At 48.8% G+C, this 25,065-nt stretch overlaps 1 protein-coding gene across 2 annotated transcripts in view; it reads left to right on the forward strand.

Moving 5' to 3' along the window:
• CORO2B (coronin 2B) overlaps positions 1–25,065 on the forward strand; it is a 148,783-nt gene that overhangs the window by 68,424 nt on the left and 55,294 nt on the right. For both annotated transcript variants that reach the window (XM_070377344.1, XM_070377345.1), the window contains exon 2: positions 9,003–9,203. In XM_070377344.1, the coding sequence (XP_070233445.1) occupies positions 9,003–9,203 (201 nt within the window). The remainder of the gene's footprint in view (positions 1–9,002; positions 9,204–25,065) is intronic.

Here is a 25,065-nt window from a genome sequence, read left to right on the forward strand (position 1 = left end):
CCCAGCTCAGGAGTCATCTCAGGGGAGATGGGAAGCTCTCCTGAAGAGCTTGGCGCAGAGGAGACTGGCAGCCTTCTGTTCACGTGTCCACCAGTCCTGCTCAGCAGATCAGGAAAGGCTGCTGGGATTCGGGGCAGAAGCCTGCTCCCAGAATAGACTCCATATCTGGCTGGACTTGTGTTGGGTGATGGGCAGAGTGCAGCATCCGTGGATGTTTGATCTGAATCTCCCATCTGTAGTCTGTGGAGAAGGCGCCATCCCAACCGAGTTCATTCCCGCTTGACTTTGATCTGCTCCCTGATGGTGTGAGGCAGGCAGGGTGGAGCATGACAGGGGAGGAAGCCTCTTTTCATGGTTGAGAAGATTGAGGGGTTTGCCCAAGAGGCTCTGAGAGTTGGCCTGGAACCTAAGAATTCCGAATTTGCTAGGGATGGAGAGAAAGTCAGTGCGGTGGCTCCAGATCCTGGCCTTCTGTGGTCCCTGTGCCCCCCAGCCGGAACTCCCTGGTGTGGAGGTTCTGTTGGAGTCTCTTCTTCTAGGATGTGACTTTTGTGAGCTAATTGATATTCTCCTAGCGCCGTGCAATGGAACTGTTTGCAGTGATGGGAATGATCTGTAATCTGTGCTGTTCCGTATGGCAGTGGGTCAGCCTTCGCTGTCCTGCACCCCTGCTGAGATTGCCTGTGCTGTGGGGTGCAGAGAATCCAGAAGCAGACCCTTGAGGGACTCCTGGATCCCTGGAGGCTCATACTGAGCAGATTCAGAAAGAAAGCATTTAAGCGAGAACACTTGTGTTCCAGCTTCTTCATACTAGAAATTTCTTGAGTGGTTTCAAGATCTTTTCAGAAGACCTGGAAGCCAGCGAGAACCCAGTAAGACTATTAAATGCCAGAGCTGGGAGGGGGGCCATCTCCTGTAGAGGAAGAAGCAGGGATCTACTAGAGGGTCCCTAGTAGGTTAGTGGCCAAGCCAGCTGAAATGCGGGTTTCTGGCCGCTTCCCTCACACCAGAGGTTCTCAAATTGGGTTCCACGGTGGAGTCCCAGGACCATTGCTGGAAGGTGCTCCCAGTTTCCTGATAGATTTGGATGCAAACAGTTCCAGCTTTGCCCATTTTAAATTTTGGAGTTCTGAGTCATATTTTATTTAGAGAAAGTGTTCTTCTGCTTAAAAAAGATCCTAGCTTTTCATTTCACAGAGGAGAAAACGGAAGAGAAGAGTCCACCAGTAATTCCTACCTGACCTGACAAGCTTCTCAAGGCCTGGGATGATCCACTTCTGCTCCCTCCAGTCTGAGAACATGGGCTGTGTTCCTCCCATGTGTCCAGTCCTGGGCTCTGGAAAGCAAAGCTGGCTCAGAGATGGAGGAGGACCAGCTGACCAGCGATGGCTTGTGAACCCAGAATATTGTGGGAGAATTCAGCAGAGATATTGATGATCATGTCTGTCGTTGATTAGAGTGGCGTACCTTCTGCAAAGCCTCTGTCCCTGGTGTTCCATCCTGATAGGGATTTCAATATGTAGGTGTGGCTGATATCCACATTTCATTGAAACGGACAGCGAGCCTGGAGAAGGAAGGTGCCTTACTCCGGGTCACATGGGTGATGACCCAGAGAAGACTGAAAATATCATCCTTTCTCTGATGGCACAGGGATAGAGAGTGGCTCTCCCACAGGTCCTGATGGGCTGCCCCATGGGAACAAGTATCCAGTGGCCACCAGGGCAGATCCTGAGGCCTCCTGTGCTCCCCGGCTGACAACTCTCCCTGAGGATGTAGCCATGAGCTCCCCACCCCACCCTAGTTAGAGATGAGAACAAAAACTACCTCCATGTATTTTTTTGTGTGTTCCAGTTAAAGGACTGAATTTTAGCCATCGTCATCTAGAAAGTGCACCCACTGGCCAAAATGCATCATTTTGGGGATTGGAGGACAGGATACAGTTTGTCTCCATGTGGAGTGTTCATAACAATTATCTCAGAGGAGAAAAAAGCCTGCCTCTATTTCTTAAGAGGCTATAAGAACCGTTCAGCTGCAAAATGAATACTTCCTCCTTCCGGGCCCTCCCCTCTCAGAGGGAGACCAGGATGGCCCTGGGCCCAGGGAGAGGCCACCAGGGAGCAGGCCCGGCAACCATGCACATCTGGAGGCCAGAGCTTTTCCCTCCCTCCTCCTGACCCTGGGCCCAGCCCAGCCCCCTCCTTCTCCTGCCAGAGCCTGGCCTCCCCAAGTGAACACTTAATTAAGGTCAGAGTCTCTCCCTTTCAGGAGAAGGGAGAGGGTAGAACTAGCGTGTGATAAGCGTCACCCCACTCCATGCCAGACACCTTGCCAGGCACTTAGCATTTGGTCACATCATTGCATTCAGTGATTTGGATGATATTATTTGCACTTTGCAGATAAAGAAACTGATGCTCAGAGAGGTTGAGTAACTAGTCTGAAGTCACACAGCTAACAAATAACAGCCAAGATAGAAACCTTTGGGGCATTGCCCCAAACTCTGCCCCCTACAGTTTCTTTACATTTTTATATAATGCCCTGCATTGTATGAAAAATGCAGGGAGGAGTAATTAATAGCTTGGGTGGAGAGGCCAAAAAAGGAGAAGGTGGGTATTACCTCGGAAAGAACAGTAAACTGTCAGAAGTTCCTTTTTTACCTCAAGCACTCTATCCAATTATCTCATTTAATTCTTATTATAACTTACTGGGCAAATAACATAGCTGTTTCTGTCTTACGGCTACAGAAGCAGAGGTTTAGGTCAGTTTAGAAACTTGACCAGAAGGATTTTGCCATTAAGTGATGGAACCAGGACCTGAGGTCACTCATGTCTTTATAAGAGTCAGAAGTTCTGGAGAGAGGGCCCGGCTCTGTGGCTTTCACAGCTTATGACTTTGGGATAGCCTCTTAACCTCCCTGCGCCTTGAATTAGTCACATATGCACCAGATACTTTCAATGGGATTGTAGTACCCGTCCAGCTCTGCCCCCTGGACAGCTGTACCTGGGGGCAAATGAGGAGATGTGGAGGTGGTGTCTGGGGAGGGTCATGGAACTGGTCGCCTTGCTGATACTGTGCTGTCCATGGCAAGAGACTCGTTAAGCCCCGTCTTGAGCGCTGTACTGAGTTCAAGAGACCTTGGCATCCTGGTGACGAGAAGCCCAGAGGAGATAGGGCTGTGTGACAAAAAGGACAGACACCACAAAGAAGGGCTGGGGCCCAGAGCCCTCACGGGCTGAGCATAAGGACCAGGCCCCTCATCCTGTGGCCAGGAGTTGGGGGTATGAGCTGAAAATTCAAAATCTCAATAAATTGAAGTCACAGCCCTGGAGTGAGGTTCATCCCATTGCATCCAAGGAACCGGGCAAGTGTGCCTGCACTTGGCCCTTGCCCTCCCACCGAACCAAGAGATCATTCAACAGGGTGACCAGAAGACTCCTGCTAAGCAGGAGTCCAGGGCCAGGCCTGGGTGGGGAGGGGCTCTGCAGGGCCCAGAAGGACTAGGATGATCACATAACCTGCAGTCTAGTACTGGGAGAGAGAAAATATTCATACCTTAACATAAGTGACTCTGCACTAATCAGCAATGTGAGGAGGCCTGGGGGAGATGCCAAATGCCACGAAAACTGTTGTCATTCTGTGTCACAGCAACCCAGCTGGGAGACATTGGAATCCCTGTGTTACAGAGAAGGAATGTCACTGGCCAGGGTGGCCTCTGACCTGGGACTCTCTGACCCCAGCCCTCCTCTCTGGTGCAACACAAGGTCTATTTGGGGGGTGCTGGAAGGCCATCTAGTCCCATCTCCCTTCCACGTTGCCCTTAATCAGAGGTCATCTACCTGAACCTTGGATCCTCCCAGAGATGGGAGGCTAATTACCTGTCATGATACCTTCTTTTTTCATTTTAGGCAGCTCTCACCATTAAGAAAATCCTTCCTCTTAGGGAGCTCCAGTGTATCTCAGTCTTGTGCTAATTGCTCCTGGAAGATTCAGAGAGAGTGTGTGTGCCCTGCCCTCACTGGAACTAGCTTTGGGGAATCCACCAGGATCTGGGCTGAGCTTCAGGGTTAGGGGCAAAGGGCAAAGGGCTAGATTTTCAGGGGACCTCTTAGCTGCCACACTGATTTCCCTTTGAGGTCTGGATGTCTCCTTCAGTGCCAGCCTCAGCATGGCCTCCTCTCTCTGCAGCAGCGGGAGGAGGCTTTGCTGTTGCCTGCCTGCACACCCCTGCATCTGACCTCAGAATGAAGTCAGCCCCTTGGTGAGCGCGGGTGGAGCGGTCAGACCTCTGGGGCCTCCAGATGCTCCGCTTTGGCCCGCAGTGTCTGCCAGTGCCTGATCCGGCCTCCCAGGTCCTCCAGCTGTCTGTTCACTACCCTCCAGAACAGCTTGGCACTAGCCAGCCGCCCTCACTGCCACCAGCTCAGCCAGGTGCGTGCCCTCAAGTTCCCTCTGTCCCTTCCTCTATATGCTCACCCTCACCCAAGCCAGAGATTAATAACAGGGGCATCTTTAATGTGAATTGTATCAAAGCTTTATGTTTGACTCCTCAGCTTTATAGGGAATCCAAGAATGGCTTTGAAGAGACCACAAAGCAACATGAGACAAATCACTAGGACATTTTCTTCTTCTTCTGTGTTTTAAAGTCTTTGTTGAATTTGTTGCAACATTGCTTCTGTTTTATGGTTTGGTTTTTTAGCCCCAAGGCATCTGGGATCTTCTTGCCCAGAGATGAAACCCTTATTCCTGTGCTAAAAGGTGAAGTCCAAACCACTGGACCACCGGGGACGTCCCTCACGAGGACATTTTCTGAGACAACTGACTTGGTGTGTTGAAAAAGTCAGTGTCACTTTAAATTAAAAAAAAAAAAAAGTAATGGGAGTGTTCTAGATTTAAAGGAGGCAAAAGAGAGATCACAACCAAATGAAATACATAGGAACAACACAGTTCCCAATCCTGGTTCAAAATATGGAATAGCTGTAAAAGGAATTTCTTTGGTTTTTTAGGCCATACAGCATGGCATGTGGGATCTTAGTTTCCTGACCAGGGGTCAAACTCTTGCCTCCTGCAGTGCGAGCATGGACTCTTAACCACTGGACTACTGGGGAAGTCCCTGTAAAAGGTATTTTGAAGAATTTTGAATATTGGCTGGGTGTTAGATGGTATTGAGGAATTGTTAATTTTCTTAGATATGGTAATGATGATATGCTCATGTAGGAAACTGTCCTCCTTTGTAGGAAATGCAGGCTGATGTAATAAGGGGACAGGAGTCATGATGCTGGCAGCTTCGTTTCAACTAATTCCACAAAACTGGAAAAAAAAAAGGAAGGAAGAAAGACAGGCACACAGAGAGAAAGGGATTGTGACAAAATGCTAATGTGTATGAACCTAGGTGGTGGGTGATTCCTGGACCATGCTTTCAACTATTTTTGTTTTCTGAAGTATTTTATGATAAGAAGTTGGAAAAAACATAATCAGGTCTGCAGAGTCAGAACAGGTCCCAGTGGATCCTGTGCGTGTTTACTGGCCAACCTGGGCTGGGTCTGTTTCCCATTCCATACCACAAGGACGTCGTAACTCCCACCTCCCGAGGGACTGTGGACAGTGCCTTGGGCTCTCTCAGTGTCCCACGCTGGCAGATGCCCCCACGTCCAGGAAGCCGACCCCAGTGCCCTCTGCTTCCCTGGCCTCTCACTACTTTTCAAGCGTTGGTTTCATCTTCTCCAAAGGCTCCTAAGATATTTGAACTCAGGGTTTGTGTCTGATGCTTTCCAGACTCCTCTCAGTCGACTGGGCCTACAGGAGCGGTGGTGCGATCTTATCTTGGATGGGATCTTGTATCTACATATCTCATTTTGAGTCTTAAAGTAACCACATAAAGTCAGAAACTATGGTTCTTGTTTTAGAACATCTCAAGGAGGCAAATTGTTTTTCCGAGGCTAGTAGGAGTTAGAATGGGGAGTGAAAATCCAGAAATGCAGACTCCCAGTCCAGCACTTGGTCAGGCATGCTCACTGTGGCTTCATGCGGGGTGAAGGTACAGGTCCAGTGATAAGGGCCCCCTGGCCTCCTTCCCCTAATCCTTCCGAAGGTCCTGCGGAGAGATCAGCCCCAGTCTACCAACTGATGGGGGAGAAGCAGTGCCAGGCTTGCTGCAAGATGCTCTCTGCTTTTCCCTGGATGCAGGCTGGGGCTAATCCCAACAGAGGTTCTCTCTGCTGGACTTTTGAAAGTGAGATTCAAGTCAGGCCTTGAAGGTTGGACAGGGCAGAGAAAAGGGCAAAGGCCTTCCAGACCAGATCTGTGCCTACAAGGAACAGGAGATTGGAATGAGCAGGCTCCTTTCTCTTTGGGAGGACTATGGAATCTAGAATGTTCTACCTGAAAGAGACAGAATGATTGCCAGTACTCAATATCAGACAAAATTTCTGCCAGGGCCATGTACCACCCATACTATATTTTTCATACTGTATTTTTCTTTGAATTAATTCATTATTTTTAAACTTAGCTTTCTTAGCACTAATATCTGTGAAATCACGGATTTGGCATATAAGTTACATGTTTTTTCTAATACAAATTAAAATAAACACATGATGGACTTCCCCAGCAGTCCAGTGGTTAAGCCTTTGCCTTCCAATGCAGAGGGTATGGGTTCGATCCCAGGTTGGGGAGCTAAGATGCCTCGAAGCCAAAAAAAACAAAACATAAAACAAAAGCAATATTATAACAAATTCAATAAAAAAAAAAACTTTTTAAAAAAAGTGGCCCACATTAAAAACATCTGTAAAAAATAAATAAATAAAAATAAACACCTGGCTAGTAAAATTAAAAACTTCATCTCATGTAAAGGAACATGAGTGACCACCTGGGACTGCAATCAGGGCATCACTGATGTAATCCTGTTGAGGATCAGGTCAAGGGGCTTGCCTAAGATCACATAGCAAGGAAGTGTGCTTGGCTCCCAGCAGGACTTTGTCATGAACAGTCGTGGGCAGAACTCAGCAGAGAGAAGAGAAGGCAGGTGGGAAGGGGTACAGTGTAGGCAGAGGCTGGGAGGTGGGGAGGAGTGGAGAGGAGGGCAGTGGCCTGAGGGAGTAGAGGACAGAGAGCTGGCAGGAAGAGGCTTTGCCTGAAGAATCCCTGGGATTCTCCTCATTGGATCTGAACTTCTTCCTTCAATAAAGAGGCCTTTGTGTCTGAGCTCCTGGCTTTATTTAAATCCAATGCAAAGTTCTGTTTTCAGGCAAATTCCCAGGGTTGGTTTCCTGATTCTGTGGCGGTTCTTTCCTTTTGCCTTCCATCCCCTTGGGAATTTCATCTGAAGAAATTTCTGTCCTGAGATGGGTTGGGAGACTCAAGGCATATCGGGAGACTGGACAGGAAGAGAAGGGGGTGGATGATGGCAGATAATGGCAGAGCCGGTTCAGAAACATGTTCACTTTTTTTTTTTTTTTTACAATTTTAAACATTTATTTTTGGCTGTGCTGGGTCTTTGTTGCTGTGCAGGCTTTTCTCCAGTTGTGGCGAGTAGGGCCTCCTCTTCATTGTGGCGTACGGGCTTCTCACTGCAGTGGCGTCTCCTGTTGCTGGGCACGGGCTCTAGAGTGTGCAGACTTCAGTAGTTGCGGCTCCCTGGGTTAGTTGCTCTGCAGTATGTGCGATCTTCCTGGACTAGGGATCGAACCCATGTCTCCTGCATTGGCAGGCGGATTCTTTACCATTGAGCCACCAGAGAAGCCCGCATGTTCACATTTATAAAACACTTATTGAGCTCCTACTGAATGCCAGACCCCAGCTGGGTACTTTGAGCTTGGATGCCTGTCTGCCAGGAGAGCACCCACTTGGGCTCCACCTGCCATGGCGCCCATTTGTAGGGTTTCCCGTAGGAGGCGCCATCCTACAGCAAAACTGAACTCCGCGGTCAGGCTGCCCATCCTGTCCTTCACCTGCGCATCCGTCCGTGCGCATCTGTGTTCTCTGCAGTGCCTGGCACGGGACATGCATGCAGTAGGGGCCAGCTGGTTGGTCAGTCGGGCTCTGTCTCGTGGATGGTGGACAGGAAGGGTGAGGAGGGGTGCCATTCCATTCTCTAGAACAAGGGCTCTCAAACTTCAGTGCACTTCTGTCTCACTGGGGCAGGAAAGCTGGATCAAAATACCTGTGTCTGGGCCCCATTCCCAATATATTGGATTCAGTAGGTTTGGATTGGGACCCAGGAATCAGCATTTCTAACAAATGATATGGGAGGCTTAGAAACCTCCCCCATCCCAGAAAATTTTTAATACAAGTGACCTGTGGGTCACACATGGAGAAACCTTGCTCCAAAGAGTAATCTGGCATAGCAGAGTCTCAGATTTCTAGTCAGGAGACTTGTGTCCATGGCCCTCTACTCAATAGCTGTGTGGCTTTGGATAAGTCACTTAACCTCTCTGGGCCTGATGATGATGTATAGGACTGAGATTTCTGGGGTGTACTTGTGGGTTAGGAGCCCTAGAGACAATCAAGGGGGGTTATTTGCCTTGTGGCACATAGTGGGGCCATCTTCCTCCCCCACCCTTCATCATCAGAAGTGTTCTGTGTCTCTGCGAACACCCAGCCTCCTCTGTCTGCACGTCCCGTACTAAATTAAGCACAATTTCTGACACGCGAGAAGCAGCCCAGACATGTTTTGGATGGATGGTCGGCTCTATCACATGGCACATCCCTTGGAAGTGAAAGGCTCCCCCATCCTTTCTGAAAGGTGGTGTGGGCGGGTATACTGAACGAAGAAATGGGTGAGTGCCCTTGTGCCAGTCTTTGCTCTTGCGGGAATTTATTGAAAGAGTAAGTCCTCCTGTACAGGGCCAGGTGTCTGGTTCTTGGAGGTCCCTTCCCTTTGCCTCCCGAGGGCAGGCACCGGGCTTTCCTCACCTCCTAAATTCTCGAGAGCCGCTTCCCTCCTGCCCGTGCCCAGCTCAGCTCCTCAGGGACAGTCTGGCCTGACCCGTGTCTCTCTTGGCCTCTTACAGATGTCCTGGCGTCCGCAGTACCGCAGCTCCAAGTTCCGGAACGTCTATGGGAAGGTGGCCAACCGGGAGCACTGCTTTGACGGCATCCCCATCACCAAGAATGTGCATGATAACCATTTCTGTGCTGTCAACGCCCGCTTCCTGGCCATCGTCACCGAGAGCGCGGGGGGTGGCTCCTTCCTCGTCATCCCCCTGGAACAGGTAGGCTCCCCCACACCTCCTTAGGCCTGGCTGCTGCCCCAGGACAGAGAGAAACCCTGCTTGGTCATTCTTGGGCCTGTTGCCCTATATCTCCCTGCCCCCCACCTTTTACTTTTTCATCATGTGTCCAGTGGCTGCACATTCCCCAAAGTTATCCCCAAGAATCACCAGAACAGGTGCAGCTGGGGGACCTGAGGAACATCCAGGAAAGGACACGTTTCTAGGCGGACTGAGATCTGTTCCCAGAACCCCCAACTTGGACAAGTCACTTGCTTTGAGGTTCCTGGGCTTTCCACTGACCCTGAGAGATTGGATCATCTGATCTCCAGGCTAGATCTGGCTCTACGATTGTCTTTCCTGAGTGTCCTTTAGTTCTGGAGCTGGAGAGGCTAAAGATCCAGCATAGCCACATCGGGCAGGGATCTGCAAAAATGACACACCCATTAAAAATAACATTTCAAGCTCTTCACTGAGGGACTAGGAATAATTTACCTTCTCTCTCATCCCCCACCTCCGCTCTAAAAGCTTCTTCTCTTCTGTGGCCGCCTTCATGAATCTAGCAAATTCAATCTGCACAGCCTAAATCATGAAATTTTGAAGCTCTGCCATTCAGGCGAAGTCCCCGGAGGCCCGTGGGAGGTCACGTGCCTCGTGCCTGAGGGAAAGCGCTTGCTGTCAGTCCCGCTTGTTTATGGCTGAGCTCTCCCTCCCCGGCCTGACTCATCTCCTCTCCCATCCTCCGCCAAACGCTTGGGGAGAGAAGGAGGTACCGTGCCCAAGGAATCCTTGGGACCATAAAGCCTCTGTCAGCTGGTGGTGGAGGATGGGTTTTTCCAGTCTCACCTGCCCACAGTGGTGGGGGCTCAGATTTGGGAATGCCTTAGGCCAGACCCTCCCTTCCATGGAAGAGGGAAGCCACAGTGACAGTGACACGGAGCCTGGCTCACGGAGCTGGCTGAGGAGCTGTGGGCTTGGGGGCAGGACATCTAGGTGCTGGTTGGTCTCTGTCGCTCACCAGGAGTGTGACCTTGGGCGTGTCACTTAACCTCTCTGTACCTTATCTTCCTGTAACGGTAAATTGGACCCCTTAAATCCCCTTCCACTTCCATAGTGATGTTGGCATTGAGAGGGTGATGGGCAGAAAGCTCTTTGAGAACCAAACAACCAGATAAAGATGTTCTGGTACTTTCTTGGAAGTGTTATCACTCTCCCTGTCGACTTTGCAGATGCTCACAGCAGCTCTATCCCATTAGGAAGGATTCTGAAATGTAGCTTGTCTCCCCTCCTGAGCCAGATGGGCTCAGATATTTGTCCACACAGGGACCAGCTCACCTCCAGCTGCAGTAGGCAGGCTTGCAGGTCGCTAGACACACATGGGCTGGTTCTTACTGGGGCTCAAGTCCATTGCTGACACCCTGCCATACTCCACTACATGGTTTGCAAAGGTCAACAGTCAATGCCTCACACCATAACAAAACAAAAATTAATTCCAGATGGATTGAAAATCTAAACATTGAAAAAGAAAGAGAAAAGCTGCAAGGGTATTACAGGGAAATGGAGAGTATTTTTAAAATCATAAGACAGGGAAAGGCTTCCTAAGCTAGTTAAGAATCCATAAAACCATAAAGGAAATGATTAGTAGATTAGAATAAATTTATAATAATATTTTAAAGGTAATTTTTGTACTCTAGTGAGACATGTAAGCAAAATTAAAAGGCAGACAACATAATTGAGTACAATATTTGCAATAAATAACAGACAAAAGTTGCATGTCCAGGAGAGAGATATATATATATATATACACACACACATATATAAAGAGTTAAGAAAAAATCAATAAGAGGACCCAATAGAAAATGGGCAAAGGCTATGAATAAGCAATTTATAGAAGATAGAATATATCTTTTAGCCTACTAAGTAGAAAAAGATTTAAAAGAGTCATAATCTTTGGTGTTGCCAAAGATGTGAGGGCAGGCACTCAAATATGCTCTGAGTATTTGATGATCTAACATCTTACTCTTGGTGAGGTGTAAACAGAGGTAACTTGGCAATATCTAGTAACATTTAAAGATGTGTCCATTGGCCCAGTGATTCCACTTCTAGAATGTATTCTACAGAAATACTCTCAAGCATATATATTTTTTAAAGTTTACAGCATTTTTGTACTCATTTTTTTTGCACGCATCATTTTTTAAAATTATTTTCTAGAGAAATGAAATTTCTCTCTCAAATTGCTTTGAAGTTTCTAAACTCCTCTCCATTTTTGTAATGGTACCAAAGACTTTCATGTTGTCTGTAACTCTGCTCTAGAATATGGTCAGCTTCTGTAAATACTTCATGGACAGCAAAGGGGAAAAGAGTTCTTTATAAAGCATAAGTTTCTGTCTTTGGAAACATATGTATCTGTACACATGCATGTATGTTCAGTGTACATGGTCTTTCAACCTTATTTGTTCATATCCTGTGATACATTTTGTTTAATTTAATAATAGACTAATAGAGATGGCTCAGTCTTCCAGTTGGTTTCTCTTGTTTTCTTTCATTTCAGGAAGTTCTCACTCTATATAGGTACTCGATCTGCTTTTTGAAGCGGGGTGGTGTTGGGGGTTTTTGGTTTTTTTTGTTTGTTTGTTTAGTGGACTGTAGCCTGCCAGGCTACATCTGTCTATGGGAGCAAGAGTACTTGAGTGGGTTGCCACCTGCTTTCCGTGGGTGGTAGTGGGGTTTGGGGCCACACTGCACATGGCATGTCGTGTGTGAGATCTGAGTTCTCCCACCAGGGATCGAACCCCTGCCCCTGCTATAGAAGCACAGTCTTAACCACTGGACTGCCAGAGAAGTCCCAGGTACTCAAGGATTTCTGTGGCACTTTTATAACAGTGAAGATTGGAAGCAACCTGCAGATCCATCAATAAAGAAATGGACGAGCAAATTCGGGGCCATCCACACACAGGGGCGCCACACAGTCACCAAAGGTGCTGACGTAGAGGACTTGTTCTCACGTGTTTAGCCTCAGAATCACCTTATGCTCTTAAACATTATTGAGGACCCCAAAGAGCTTTTGCTTACATAGCCATATACCCATTAATATTTAGCATATTCGGGGGGCTTCCCTGATGATAAAAAATCCACCTGCCAATGCAGGAGACATGGGTTCGATCCCTGGTCCAGGAAGATCCCACATGCCTCAGAGTGACTAAGCCCGTGTGCCACAAATATTGAGCCTGGGCCTTAGAGCCTGTGAGCTGCAGCTACTGGACCCATGCGCCGCAGCGACTGAAGCCCGAATACCCAGAGCCCGTGCTCCGTCACAAGAGAAGCTGCAGCAGTGAGAAGCCTGCACACCGCAGGTAGAGAGTAGCCCCTGCTCACCGAAACTAGAGAAAGCCCGCAGCAGTGAAGACCCAGTACAGCCAAAGATAAATGATGAGCATATAAATAAAATTAAAAAAAAATTTAGCATATTCAAAATAAAAATGTAGGAAAATCAAAAATATGTATTTATTTGCCTAATAATAAACCCATTTCACATCCTCACAGAAAACTATTTTATGAAAAATTATTATATTTAAAAAAATTGAGAATTACATTGTTCTACATTTTTGCAAATCTCTTTAAATTACTCTGGCTTAATAAAAGGTGGCTGAATTTGAATATCTGCTTCTACATTCAGCCTGCTGAGATATCAAACATCATACGACTCTGGAAAACTTCACTGTATACTTACCTGAGAGAACAATAGTGAAAAGGCAAATAATGTCTCCTATTATTATGAAAATAGTTTTAACCCAACAGACTCCCTGAAAAAGTCTTAGGGATCCCCAGGGGTCCCCAGACCACACTTCAAGAACCACCAATGCAGTAGAATATTTAATAAGAAAATTTTATCACCTACTGCTAGCTGGAAAAAAAAAGGTAAAATCTAATTAATCCCATTAAATGATATCTATGTAGCAATCTACCTTTTTGGAAAAGACTGGGAAAATATATGAGCTTCTCTGGTGGCTCAGATGGTAAAGAATCCAATCAAAATGCGGAGACCTGGGTTCGATCTCCAGGTTGGGAAGATCCCCTGAAGAAGAGAATGGCTATCCTCTCCAGAATGGCTGAAGAATTCCATGGACAGAGGAGCCTGGCGGGCTACATGAGGTTGCAAAGAGTTGGACACAACTGAGCTACTTTCACTTTTTTAAGCTTCTCTGGTGGCTCAGACGGTAAAGAGCCTGCCTGCAATGCGGGAGATCTGGGTTCAATTCCTGGGTCGGGAAGATCCCAGGCAAGATCTTGCCCATACTCCAGGCAAGAATACTGGAGTATCCCATGGACAGAGGAGCCTGGCGGGCTACAGTCCATGAGGTTGCAAAGAGTTGGAAACAACTGAGCGACTTCTCTTTCTATATACACCTACGGGTTTAAAAGTGGTTATTTCTGAGTATTGGCGTCACGAGTGCTCTTTCATTTTTTTTCTTATTCCTTAACTATGTCTTCTAAATTTATCTTAGATGAGCACAATGTTTCATACTTTAGGGGGAAAAAAGAAATAAAAACAATTGGTTGATGTAAAGAGGGAGCCCTGAGGTTTCAGAAGACAAACAGACCAGAGTAGGGACTCAGGTCAGCCCTCCCTTTACGTATTTTGTTGACGTTTTCCCCCAAAGTAACACGTGCTTCTGAGCTGGCTGTAGTGCAGGCTAGCAGGAAGTACCCTGAGTGAGGATGAGGCGCTGAAGGGTAGGGGCAAGGCAGATCCTAGGGCTGAGCAGTTGGTTTAGTCTGAGGCAGGACCCTGATGTCTGAGACTCTATGGAACAGAGTCCTGAGCCCAGAGAGGGGCCTGCCTTCCCCTGGGTCAAAGCTTTCAGTCTCCTGCCCCTGTGGTCAGGGCAGAGCCCACCGCTGTGGGCTGGCTGGTCCTGGGGGAGTAGGGAGGACAAGGGCTAACAAACAGCAATAACAAGAATGCCCAGTTCAGAACCCGCTCCTGATCTGCCAGTAGGAGAGATGAACTGTTCCTCATTGGTCAGTTTTCTAGGAAGAAGATTCTATTATTTTAGCTCCAGTTTTTAATTTTCTTGGTTTAGATAGAACTCTCTCTGAAAACAGTTTCCTGTATTATTCAACAGAAACACAGGCAAGGTTCCGGCCGTTTCTTGGCGAGGTCTAGTCGTTGCTTGGACGTTACTCATGCGCTGTGAACGCACAGGGGCACACTCTTGTCCCTGCCCTGCGTGGCTCCAGACTATTTTCCTGAGCACGCAGAAAGCCGCTGTCTGCTTTTGTAGTTCTTTTCTGGGTTTTTGGCCATCTACTGTCAAATGCCCTTCCCATTCCTTTCTTGCTTCTCTGAGAGGTTTGGGCCAGATGAGACTAACAAGATTGGCATCTGCCCTGAGGCCAAGCCTGAGGCCGACTCTTCCAGAAGCTTCTCTTCCTTCCTCAGTTTCCCCCCAAGCCAGCTTGCTGAGACCTCAATATTTGTGATGACAAGCTTTCCCCCAGGGGAGGGAGTATGCCAGCAACAGTAACAGACAATGATGGCTTGCCTTTGTCTAGCACTCCAGTCCAACAAACTGTCTTAATCAACCCTCTTGGGGGTTAGACGGTGGTTGTTGTTCAGTGGCTCAGTCGTGTCCAACTCTTTTAGACCCCATGGACTGCAGCACTCCAGGCTTCCCTGTCCTTCACTATCTCCTGGAGTTTGCTCAAACTCATATCAGTAGAGTCAGTGATGACTATCTAACCATAACACCCTCTGTCTCCCCCATCTCCTCCTGCCCTCAGTCTTTCCCAGCATCAAGGTCTTTTCCAGTGAGTCAGCTCTTCATATCAAGTGGCCAAAGTACTGAAGGTTCAGCTTCAGCATCAGTGCTTGCAATGAATATTCAGGACTGATTTCCTTTAGGATTGACTGATTTGATCTCCTTGCTGTCCAAGGGACTCTCAAGAGTCTTCTCCAACACCACAGTTCAAAAGCATCAATTCTTCAGCGCTCAGCTTTCTTTATTGTCCAACCCTCACATCCACACATGACTACTGGAAAAACCGTAACTTTGACTAGACAGACCTTTGTCGGCAAAGTAATGCCTCTGCTTTTTAATACACTATCTAGGTTTGTCATAGCTTTTCTTACAAGGAGAAAGCATCTATTAATTTCATGGCTGCAGTCACCATCTGCAGTGATTTTGGAGCCCAAAAAAATAAAGTCTGTCACTGTTTCCATTTTTTCCCTATCTATTTGCCATGAAGTGATGGGACTGGATGCCCTGATCTTAGTTCTTTGAATGTTGAGTTTAGGGGGTTTGGTAGAACCATCCCCATTTTACAGTTGGGAAAACTGAGGCTGCAGAACCAGACTGGAAATCCAGCCCACTTATTTCTGAATCTGAAACTCTTTCCACTGCCCATGACGCTGGTGGACGGGTAAGTTCTGGCTGAGCTGGCAGATCTGAAAGGGGTGGATTTGTCTTTCCCAGGCTCGTGTTCAGGCGGCTGTTGTGAAGGCCGGTTTTCCCCCTGGTTAACATTCAGCCGCCAGCTCTGTCCTCTCTGGAGTGGAATGTTAAGCTGCAGATGGGGGAGCAATCAGCACCCTGATTGCCTGGCACAGCTGGAGGGGCCTTATGAATATTCCAGGGAGCAGGCACGGTGCCCAGAGGCCTGATTAACCGCTCGGGCCTCCCCAGGTACACCACCCCTTTCCTGCCACACTCCACCAGGGCTGCCCACCTGCCGCCTCCACATCCAGGCTGAAGCTGGAAGCCGGGCCTGGCACAGCTAAGTATTAGCCAGCTACCTACTACCCACGTGGTACATGGCAGAAAGGAAGGAAACCTGGCCTGGACATCAGGGGTCTGGGTTCTCCTTACAACCCAGCAGTCCTCAGCTCTGGGGAGCTTTTGGGGGTCTCACATACCAGCTCTTTTCAAATCTCATCTCCAGCCCCATGATGAAAGTACAGTTGTTTGTCCCGTTTACAGAGGACAAAACAGAGCCTTGGAGAAGTCAAGAGACTCCTTGGAGACTTGTACAGCACACGAGTGGCAGAATTTAAAACCAGGGCTCCCCTGGCCACATGCCGGCCCATCTCTGTAAGAGGACTCGGAAGAGGCATGTGTCTAGAGGTGCCTTGTATTATTATTACCATCACTTGAACATCTCCACACCTCCAAGTGGAGTTGGACATTAATTGAACATTATGAATTAATGAATTATGAGTTAATGAATGAACATTATGAATTAATTCAACATGGAACATTAATTCAGCCAGTACTTTGTAAACTCCTGTGATATTCTGACACCTCAAGTGTCCATCTTTTCTGGAAGCCATGAGAACAGGTATTTGCTAGAAGGTAGGGAAGCTTTGTCTCTGAAGGACAGAAGCAGCAATCTCGGTCAGCAAGTAGAGCTGGGGGGAGGCATCCTGGAGCAGAGGACCACACAGGAGAGCACCACTCCTTCAGTCATGGGGCATGCCCTGGGCACCCAGCCCCATGCCTGGCACTGAGACCCAAGTAGCACCAGGCCTTGTCTCTGATATGTCCAAGGGGCATCTCACTGGTGGACCAGTGGGTTGGAAGTCTCTGAGAGAGTCCTACCCATGTCTTGCTCGAGGAACCAACTCCATGGTTCAGGGAGGGAGCTATTTTTATTTATGTATTTCTTTATTTTTGGCTGTGCTGAATTTTCATTGCTACGCCCAGGCTTTCTCTAGTTGTGGCAAGTGGCAGCGACTCTCTAGTTTCAGTGTGGAGACTTCTCATTACAGTGGCTTCTCTTGTTGCGGAGCATGGGCTCTAGGGCACGTGGGCTTCAGTAGTTGTGGCACATAGGTTCAGTGCTTGCAGCTCCTGGGCTCTTGAGCTTGGGCTCAGTAACTGTGGTGCACAAGCTTAGTTGCCCCATGGCATGTAGGATCTTGCTTCCCAGACCAAGGATCGAACCCGTGTCTCCTGCATTGGCAGGCAGATTCTTAACCACTGAACCACCAGGGAAGCCCCTGTTGAACAGGTTCATCCTAACTGTTCATCCTGGTGGCCGTTCAAAATGATGGACGTTAACTGCATTCTCCAGAAACTGGAATCCCTGGTTCATTTATGTTCGGATTTAGCTGTGTATAATGCAAATAACTGAATTCTGGGGTTGGGATGCTGCATTTGATCTCCAGATAGGGGTCACTCCTATCTCCTGTGTAAGCCTGTGGCCTCCACTTTCCCCCTTCATGTCTGCTCAGTCTCGGCAATCTGGTGGTGGAACATTTTCCCCTGGATCTTGGGGTGGGGTGCCGCATTGTCCCCCTCCCCAGCCCAGTCAATGTGGCCTCCTCTTGCTGCTTCTACTGTCTCTGCTATTCAAGGATGGAGGTCTAACCAAGGCTGGACAGTTGCTCCGAGTCTCCCCAGCCCTGCAGGGATGGGTGGTGGAGGTGGGCTGGGGCAGAAAAAGCAGCACAAATCCACAGGCATCTCAGTGAGGAGAGCAGAGCCCTGGAGTAAGAGAGCGGCATAGGACAGGGCCAAGAGATCAGACTCTAGAAGCAAACAGACCTCGCTTGAGTCTCTGCCATGCCACTTGTTGCCGAGTGACCTTAGGTGAGTCACTTCACCTTTCTGTGCCCTAGTTTTCCTTTCTGCAGAGTGATGGGGTTGGACCACGTGATCCCTAGAGTTCAATTTAGCTCTCACATTCCGTTCCCCTCTTTTATGCAAATATGTCCTCATTTGCGTGCTGGTAGGCACTGTGCAGAACATAAGAACTGTTCCTTCTCATCTCTCAAGGGCCAGTTCCAATGAGGCCAGCTCCATGAAGCTTTCCCCCTCCCAGGACCCATCCGAGGCATTTTGTGTCTATTGCTTGGAGTACTGTCTATATGCTTCCTTCTTTTTCTATGTGGTTAGTCCATCCATCTGTCCATCCATGAATCCACTCATCCATCCATCTAGCCACCCATCTCTTCATTCATTCAACCATTCACCTATACAGTCACCCACCCACCCGCCACCCTGCTTATTAATGTTTATTTAGTACCTGTTGTTTCGGTCACAGTTCTAGAATTGGGGACGCCACTGTAAACAAGACCAATCTCCACCTGCATGGAGTTTGCAGTCCAGCCACCTTGATTAGGCTGAGAGCCCCTGAGGCAGGGAGTTGTCTGAGGTGTACAGGGTCTGCACACAGGGTACTGAGCAAGTGGGCATGGGTATGACCTGCGGCTCGGTCCCAGAAGCACCACGCCACGTCTCCCGGCTGGGGTTTTCTCTTTGCTGGTTCTGGGAGCCCCTCACCTCCAAGCCCCAAGGACCATGTGGTGCCCTGTAGGGGCTTCCCAAGCTGAAGAGGGCTGCATCCTCCCCTTCAAGCCCTTAGAGCAGTATTGCCCAACCCAACTGCTCTGGAATCAAACCTGAACGTTGACAGACAGGTTAGCTCCATGAGTCAAAGTATGTAATATGTGTGATGCCTGATATTAAAAGAAGGAGGGGAAAGTGCCCAGCTCAGTGCCGAGGACTGTAATCAAAGCAGGCTTTTTTGCTCACCCAGAGCCTCGGCTTGCATGATTTCTATAACACTCCCTCCCCATCACTCCCCATTGTCAGCCCTGGGCTTCTCAATCCTTCTCTCTCCCACAAAAAAGCCCCAGATCTTCATCCCCGCTCCCCTCTGTGCAGAGGTCTCCCCTCTCCCGAAGAATTAAGAGAACCTTTTCCGAATCCATCTTTCAGATCTTTCTCCAGTTGCTCTTTGTTCTTCTGCTTGGTGCAATTTGCATCTCAAAGCCTGTGACAGCCTGCGTGTACAGTAAGTGACTTGGGGGAAAGGCGAAGAAAGAGAGAGAAGCCTCAACTTCACTGCATTTGTCTGAGGCCTGAGATTGACAGCCTTGCTTGGTGTTTTTCCCTTTTTTGGAAGAACGACTGCTTATTTTTGAGAAAAGTGAAGGCAGGCTCTTCAGCAGAAGTGGAAGTGTCGCTCCCTGATTTTATTTCTCTATAATGGACTGGGTGCTGTCTCTGGAAGGGATATGGACTAGGGATGCAGGCTGGCTGGTGGGTATTCTGGAGGGGTCAAAGAGTCCATCTCTCTGTTTGGGGCCAGGGCCTCCATTTGATTCATTCTTCTCTTTCCTAGCAGAGTCAGTGAAGCTGGAAGTAATAGGACCTGGTCCACTAGTTTCCATGAACTTGGGCCATGGGCCCTCCCTCTGACCACAAGCACCACCCTAGATTCCAAACTGTTGCAGGAAGGGGGACTGCTTCCAGGGCCCAAGAGCGGCTCTTGTCTAACCCTCAGAAATGAATTGTCTGAGGAGATTCATGTGCTGACAAGCAAGAAACTTTACTGGGAAGGAGCGTAGGGTAGGGGAACCCAGGAGACCAAGAGGGTCAGGGAACCCAGGAGGACTTCTCTGACCCATGACTCCGAGTCTGGGGTTTTATGGTGATGGGATTAGTTTCTGGGTTGTTCTCTGGCCAATCATTCTGACTCAGGGCTCTTCCTGGTGGTACATGCATTGCTCAGCCAAGACGGATTCCAGCAAGGAGGACCCTGGGAGGTTCGTAGGACATGTGATATCTCTTTTTGACCTTTCCCGAATTCTTCCAGTTGGTGGTGGCTTGTTAGTTCCATGTTTTTACCAGGACCTCCTGTGGTAAAATAACTCATACAAATGGTTACTGTGCTGCCCGGCCGGGGTGGGTGGTTTCAGTGTTTCCCGTAACAAAACCAGTTACCTTGGGCTGCTCCCCATTTTCCCTCTGATGGAGACTCGCATACCTTTAGAAATCATAGCTCCGTCCCTTAGCGAGGAGCCCTGGGTATGTAACCTCTCTGCGCCTCACTTTTCCTGTTTGTGAAATAATAATGGCATTTATTTCTCAGGTGCCACCATGATTAAATAAGGTTCTAAATTAGGACTTAGCTCATCACCTGGCATGGAGTGTGTGCTGGAGCTAAAAGCTGTGGTGATGCCAAGGGCTTTGCCCATCTCCTCCCCTTCCTCAGTCCACTCGGGCCCAGAACTAGCCCATGGGCTTCTGCATCCACAGGCAGCAAGTGGGGAGGCTTGTCTTTGGCCTCCATACAGTCCCCTGAGCATTCCTAGCAGTGAGCATTCCTGGCATTCCACACACTGCCTAAAGGGGAGGCACCCAGAGCCCTCCAGAGCGGGCGAGGGGCACACTTATGTATCAGGTGAGTGCCTGGAGGAAAGGCATGAGGGCAGGGGCCTCACCTGCTTTGGGACCGAAGATCCCCTGGAGTAGGAAATGGCAACCCACTCCAATATTCTTGCCTGGAAAACCCTGTGGACAGAGGAGCCTGGCAGGCTATGGTCCATGGGGTCACAAAGAGTTGGACACGCCTGAGCTACTCGCACGAGCATGTACTTCTTGTACCTCTAACTCAGCCTGCCTGGTTGCCTGGGGTCCTCCTCTCCACCAGGTTAAATGAGATGTAAGGCATGCAGAGGTTCACCGTAGTGCCCAGTATACAGCCACTGCTCAGAAAAACCTGTGCTGTTCTGCTTCTATTATTGCAGCTACTAGAATAAGCTTTAGGTTGGTGAGGGTCAGCAAGGGCAAGAGCACTGGGAATCTGGGACAGAGGCTCTCTAAAATCCAGTTGGCTTGGATTCCAGGCACAGGCCCACTGGGTAGGCATGAGTGTGAGATTCTATGCCCTGAGCCACACAATCCTCATAGCCCATGCCCACCTCCCCAGGGCCCTGATTCCAGTCTCCATGGACATTATACCCAATACCTCATTCTACCCAGGAGAAATCTTGGCCCCCGAGGAGAAGTGCTTGGAGAAGTGTCTTATCCAACTCTGCCCTGCATGTCTGCTTGCCCTCTGTGCCCTTTCCCAGAAATCCTTGCACTTAGCTTCTCCTGAGTCCAAAGTCACACCTACTGAGGTGTTGGTGATGATGGTGACTTCCTTTACCAGAGAGTGAGTTTCAAGGAGACCAAAAACTTGAGACCCAGAGGAATGTGTTGCTAACCGTGGAATTTCACGGGCAGGGGGATCTGTCCACACAGGGCAGCCTTCCCCATGCCCTATTCTGTCAGGCCTGAGGCTGTAGTTTCAGAAGCTCCCTCTTCTTGGGTCCACGGATTCCCACACTGCAAGAGCAGAAGTGGAATAGGGCTCAGGAGGAGAATGGGGAGTGGAACTAAGATGGATTGACTGCGAACAGAGCATCTCCAGTGGGGCCCTGAGGCCTTGGCCAAGACCCTTACTAGTCTGCCATCTTTTGGTAGCTTCCAGAACAGTGAGTGTTAGCCTCAGAAACTCCAGGTCTGACTTTGTCCTTAGGCATGTTTCTCTTCAGGAAGGCCTTCCTCAAGTCCCTCTCCCACCTCCACCCCCATCCCAAGACTCTTAGAGGGTCAGGTCACAGCACTCAGCCTCGTAAGACAAGAGACTGTTCTGTGGCACCAGCTAGCATCATGCTAGCCTGTCCTCCCCACTCTCCATTCTATTCAGCGAAGACCTTGATTTTAGTTGCTAAGCAACCTATGCTAGGTTTCCAAGTGGGTCATCCCTCAAGTGAGCACAGGAGGGGGAAGGCAGGGGTGACAGTGCTTAGAACTCCGCATTTTATAGACGGGTACACTGAGGCCCAGTGAGGTCAATGGACCTGGTCAAGGCTGCACAGCCCGTTAGTGCCCCCTGTGTCAGATGATCAGCCGGGGCAGCAGACCCTCAGGATCCCATTCCCATCACCCCACCCCCACCAAGTAAAGCACCCAGTTGGCAGCAGCCACACCAAGGGGACTTTTCTCGGAGGCTCACGTCTACCCAGACAGGGATGCTGGATGCCCAGTGATGAAGCACAAAGGCTCTGGCATTGGTTGGTCTGGATTCAACTCCCAGCTCCACCATTTACTAGCCACACGCTTTGGGCAAGTGACCTAACTGTTCTGTGCCTCTGTTTTCTCATCTGCAAAATGGGAGAAATGCTAGTGGCTCAGAGGATAAGGCATCTGCCTGCAATGCAGAAGACCTGGGTTTGATCCCTGGGTCAGGAAGATCCCCTGGAGAAGGAAATGGCAACCCACTCCAGTATTCTGCCTGGAGAATCCCATGGACAGAGGAGCCTGGTGGGCTACAGTCCACGGGGTCGCAGAGTCGGACACGACTGGGTGACTTCACATGCACACACCCTAAAGCTATTCTGAGGATTCAGTGATGTGTTACATAAAGACTGGGAGGGTGCTTGGCACAGAGGAAGTCTCTCTCTGTGTGTGGGCTTCCCACGTAGGGCACCAGCCACCCATGCCCACACCCCCAGGCACACTCCTTTATCTCAAGGGAATTCAGTCCCAATTTTATCAGTCTTACGAGGTTACAGATCTAGTACAAAAAGTTTCAAACTTTAATTTTCAACCCTGGAATATTTTGTTCAAATAAAACATTCTTAACTTCTGAGGACAGCAGGCTTAGACACCTTTAGCTCTTTGGAAAAGCCTATGGACCCCTTCAGGGGCTTCCTCGGTGGCTCAGATGGTAAAGAATCTGCCTGCAATGCAAGAGGTGAAGTGAAGTCGCTCAGTCGTGTCCGACTCTTTGTGACCCCGTAGACTGTAGCCTACCAGGCTCCTGTCCATGGGATTTTCCAAGCAATAGTACTGGAGTGGGTTGCCATTTCCTTCTCCAGGGGATCTTCCCTACCCAGGGCTCAAACCCGGGTCTCCCGCATTGTAGATAGATGCTTTACCGTCTGAGCCACAAGGACATAACTGAGCGACTAAGTGCACATAGATTACACACGGACCCCTTCACAGAACAGAGTTTTTAAGTACATAAAATAAAATAATATACAAGATTATAAAGAAAGCCAATTATATTGAAATTTAGTTATCAAAATATATAGCAGATTGTGATCTAGTAGTCAATGTGCTTTTATATTAGAACATTAAATAACATGCTCAAGTGGACAGCCTAATCAGTACTATAGTTTCAGAGCAGTGATGAGCGTAAACAGTATTTGAGATAACTCTAATAGAGTAAGGTGATCTGAAAATATCTGTGAAGTCTATTGATGAAAAAGTTACAGGTTCAGCTAATGCTTCTGGGTTTGTTGCTTCATTTATAAACAAAGGACATACTAAATTTCAGTTAGAAGCTAGTGAAAATGTAGACATGATTTTCCTCCTAGCCAAGCTCATTGACTTCCTAAAGGGTCTGTGGACCCAGGATAAAGACCCCTGACATTAAAATTGAGACAAGCAGAACTGCTCTGGTGGAAGCTCGGTGGGGAGGGGGAAGTAAACCTGCCCGAGCACCCCTGTGAGGCACCCCCAAATCCTAGGCTTTCCTGGCAGTGGGGAAGCTTGACTTCTCTGCCTGTTCTTTGTGACCTTGGGCAAGTCCCGTTGCCTTTCTGGACCTCAGTTTCCCCATCTATAAAATGAGATGTCAAACCCATTGTCCTCTGAGGTCTTTCTTGTCTGGCTCTCACATCCCAGGAGTCTGTGTCTTTCCTCCCCTGGAGACAAAGGCCTCAGAAGCATGGTTCTGCAGGAGCCCTGGACCAGGAAGAGGGAACAGCTGGGGCCAGGCTGGCCAGCTCCCAATTGTTCAGGAGAGGAGGAGGAGGAGATGCATGGTGCTCTCCAAAGTGACAGCTGGGTGAGCCTGGCTGGGGGCCTCATCCTCGCCTGCCATCTGTGCCTCCTTCCTGCAGTCGGCAGGGGGGTGGGGGTGGGGGGGTGCAGATGGGGCCCAAGGCCAAACAGCAACCTGGTGGGTGGGGGAGGGGCTGCCTGAGAAAGAGCCAGGGAAGAGCCCGGTTGCTTCCCCTTGGGTGCTTAACTCTTTCCACCCTCCCTTTCCCCATCTCCTCTTCCAGAGGTCTAGAGAAGGGAGGATATATAGGCCAGGGTCCAGTTAGGCTACGTCATGGCTGTGTGACCTTGGACAAGTTACTCAACCTCTCTGAGCATCACTGTCCTCTGTCCAACAAGAGACATAATTCCTAAGACTGCTCATTAGATAGGAACAAGGTTTAAATAACACAGGGTAGGTCAAGTACCCCAACACAGTACTGACGGTGGCAGATACTTCCCTGTGGGCTCAGTGCTACCAGCCATCCCAGAGGGCTTGTACCTGCGGGTTTACACCTGAGACAGTGCAAACTGCTGCTGATTGGAAGTAACACTGAGGCCGTCTGAGGCTGGGCAAAACAGTCTGTGAGTGCTCTCTCCTCCCCAGGTGTGGGGGACTTGACTTTCCTCTGCACCTTTGCTCCAGCTCTTCCCCTCTCTGGGCTGCCCCGTCTCACCAATATCCACATATACAAAACCTTACCTACTTAGAATGACATGTGTCTATAAGGGTTTCTTTTCAGATAGGTAAAATCTTCATAAACTTCAGAAGCGAAGGGCCTACAGTGAAGAGTGTGCCTCTCATGCTTAGCTTCCAGTTACTCAGTTCTTCTACTAGGAGGCAACCAGTGCTGCTTCTCAAATGTCTTTTCTGAAATATTATATATATTCACACACACACACTTATCTCTTTTTGCACAAATATAGCATAGTACTTACATTGTTCTCTGTGTATCTTGCTTTTTTTCATGTAATTATGTACCTTGGAGATCTTTCCATGTCAAATACAGAAAGTTTCCTCATTTGTTTCTGCAGCTGCACAATATGCCCTTGTTTGGACGTACCACCATTTGTTGAGCCACATATTCCCTGCTGAGGAGTGTCTAGATTGTTTCCAAACTTCACTTTCACAAGCAATGCTACAGAGAACTGTGGACATGCCTTGTTTCACATATATGTGTAGAATAAATTCCTAGAAGTTGAATTGGTGGTTCAAGAGGTATGTGCTTTCTCCCAGGAAGCACACACACACAAGCATT

The sequence above is a fragment of the Bos mutus genome, chromosome 10, assembly GCF_027580195.1.
Source record: "Bos mutus isolate GX-2022 chromosome 10, NWIPB_WYAK_1.1, whole genome shotgun sequence".
Lineage (NCBI taxonomy): Eukaryota > Metazoa > Chordata > Mammalia > Artiodactyla > Bovidae > Bos > Bos mutus.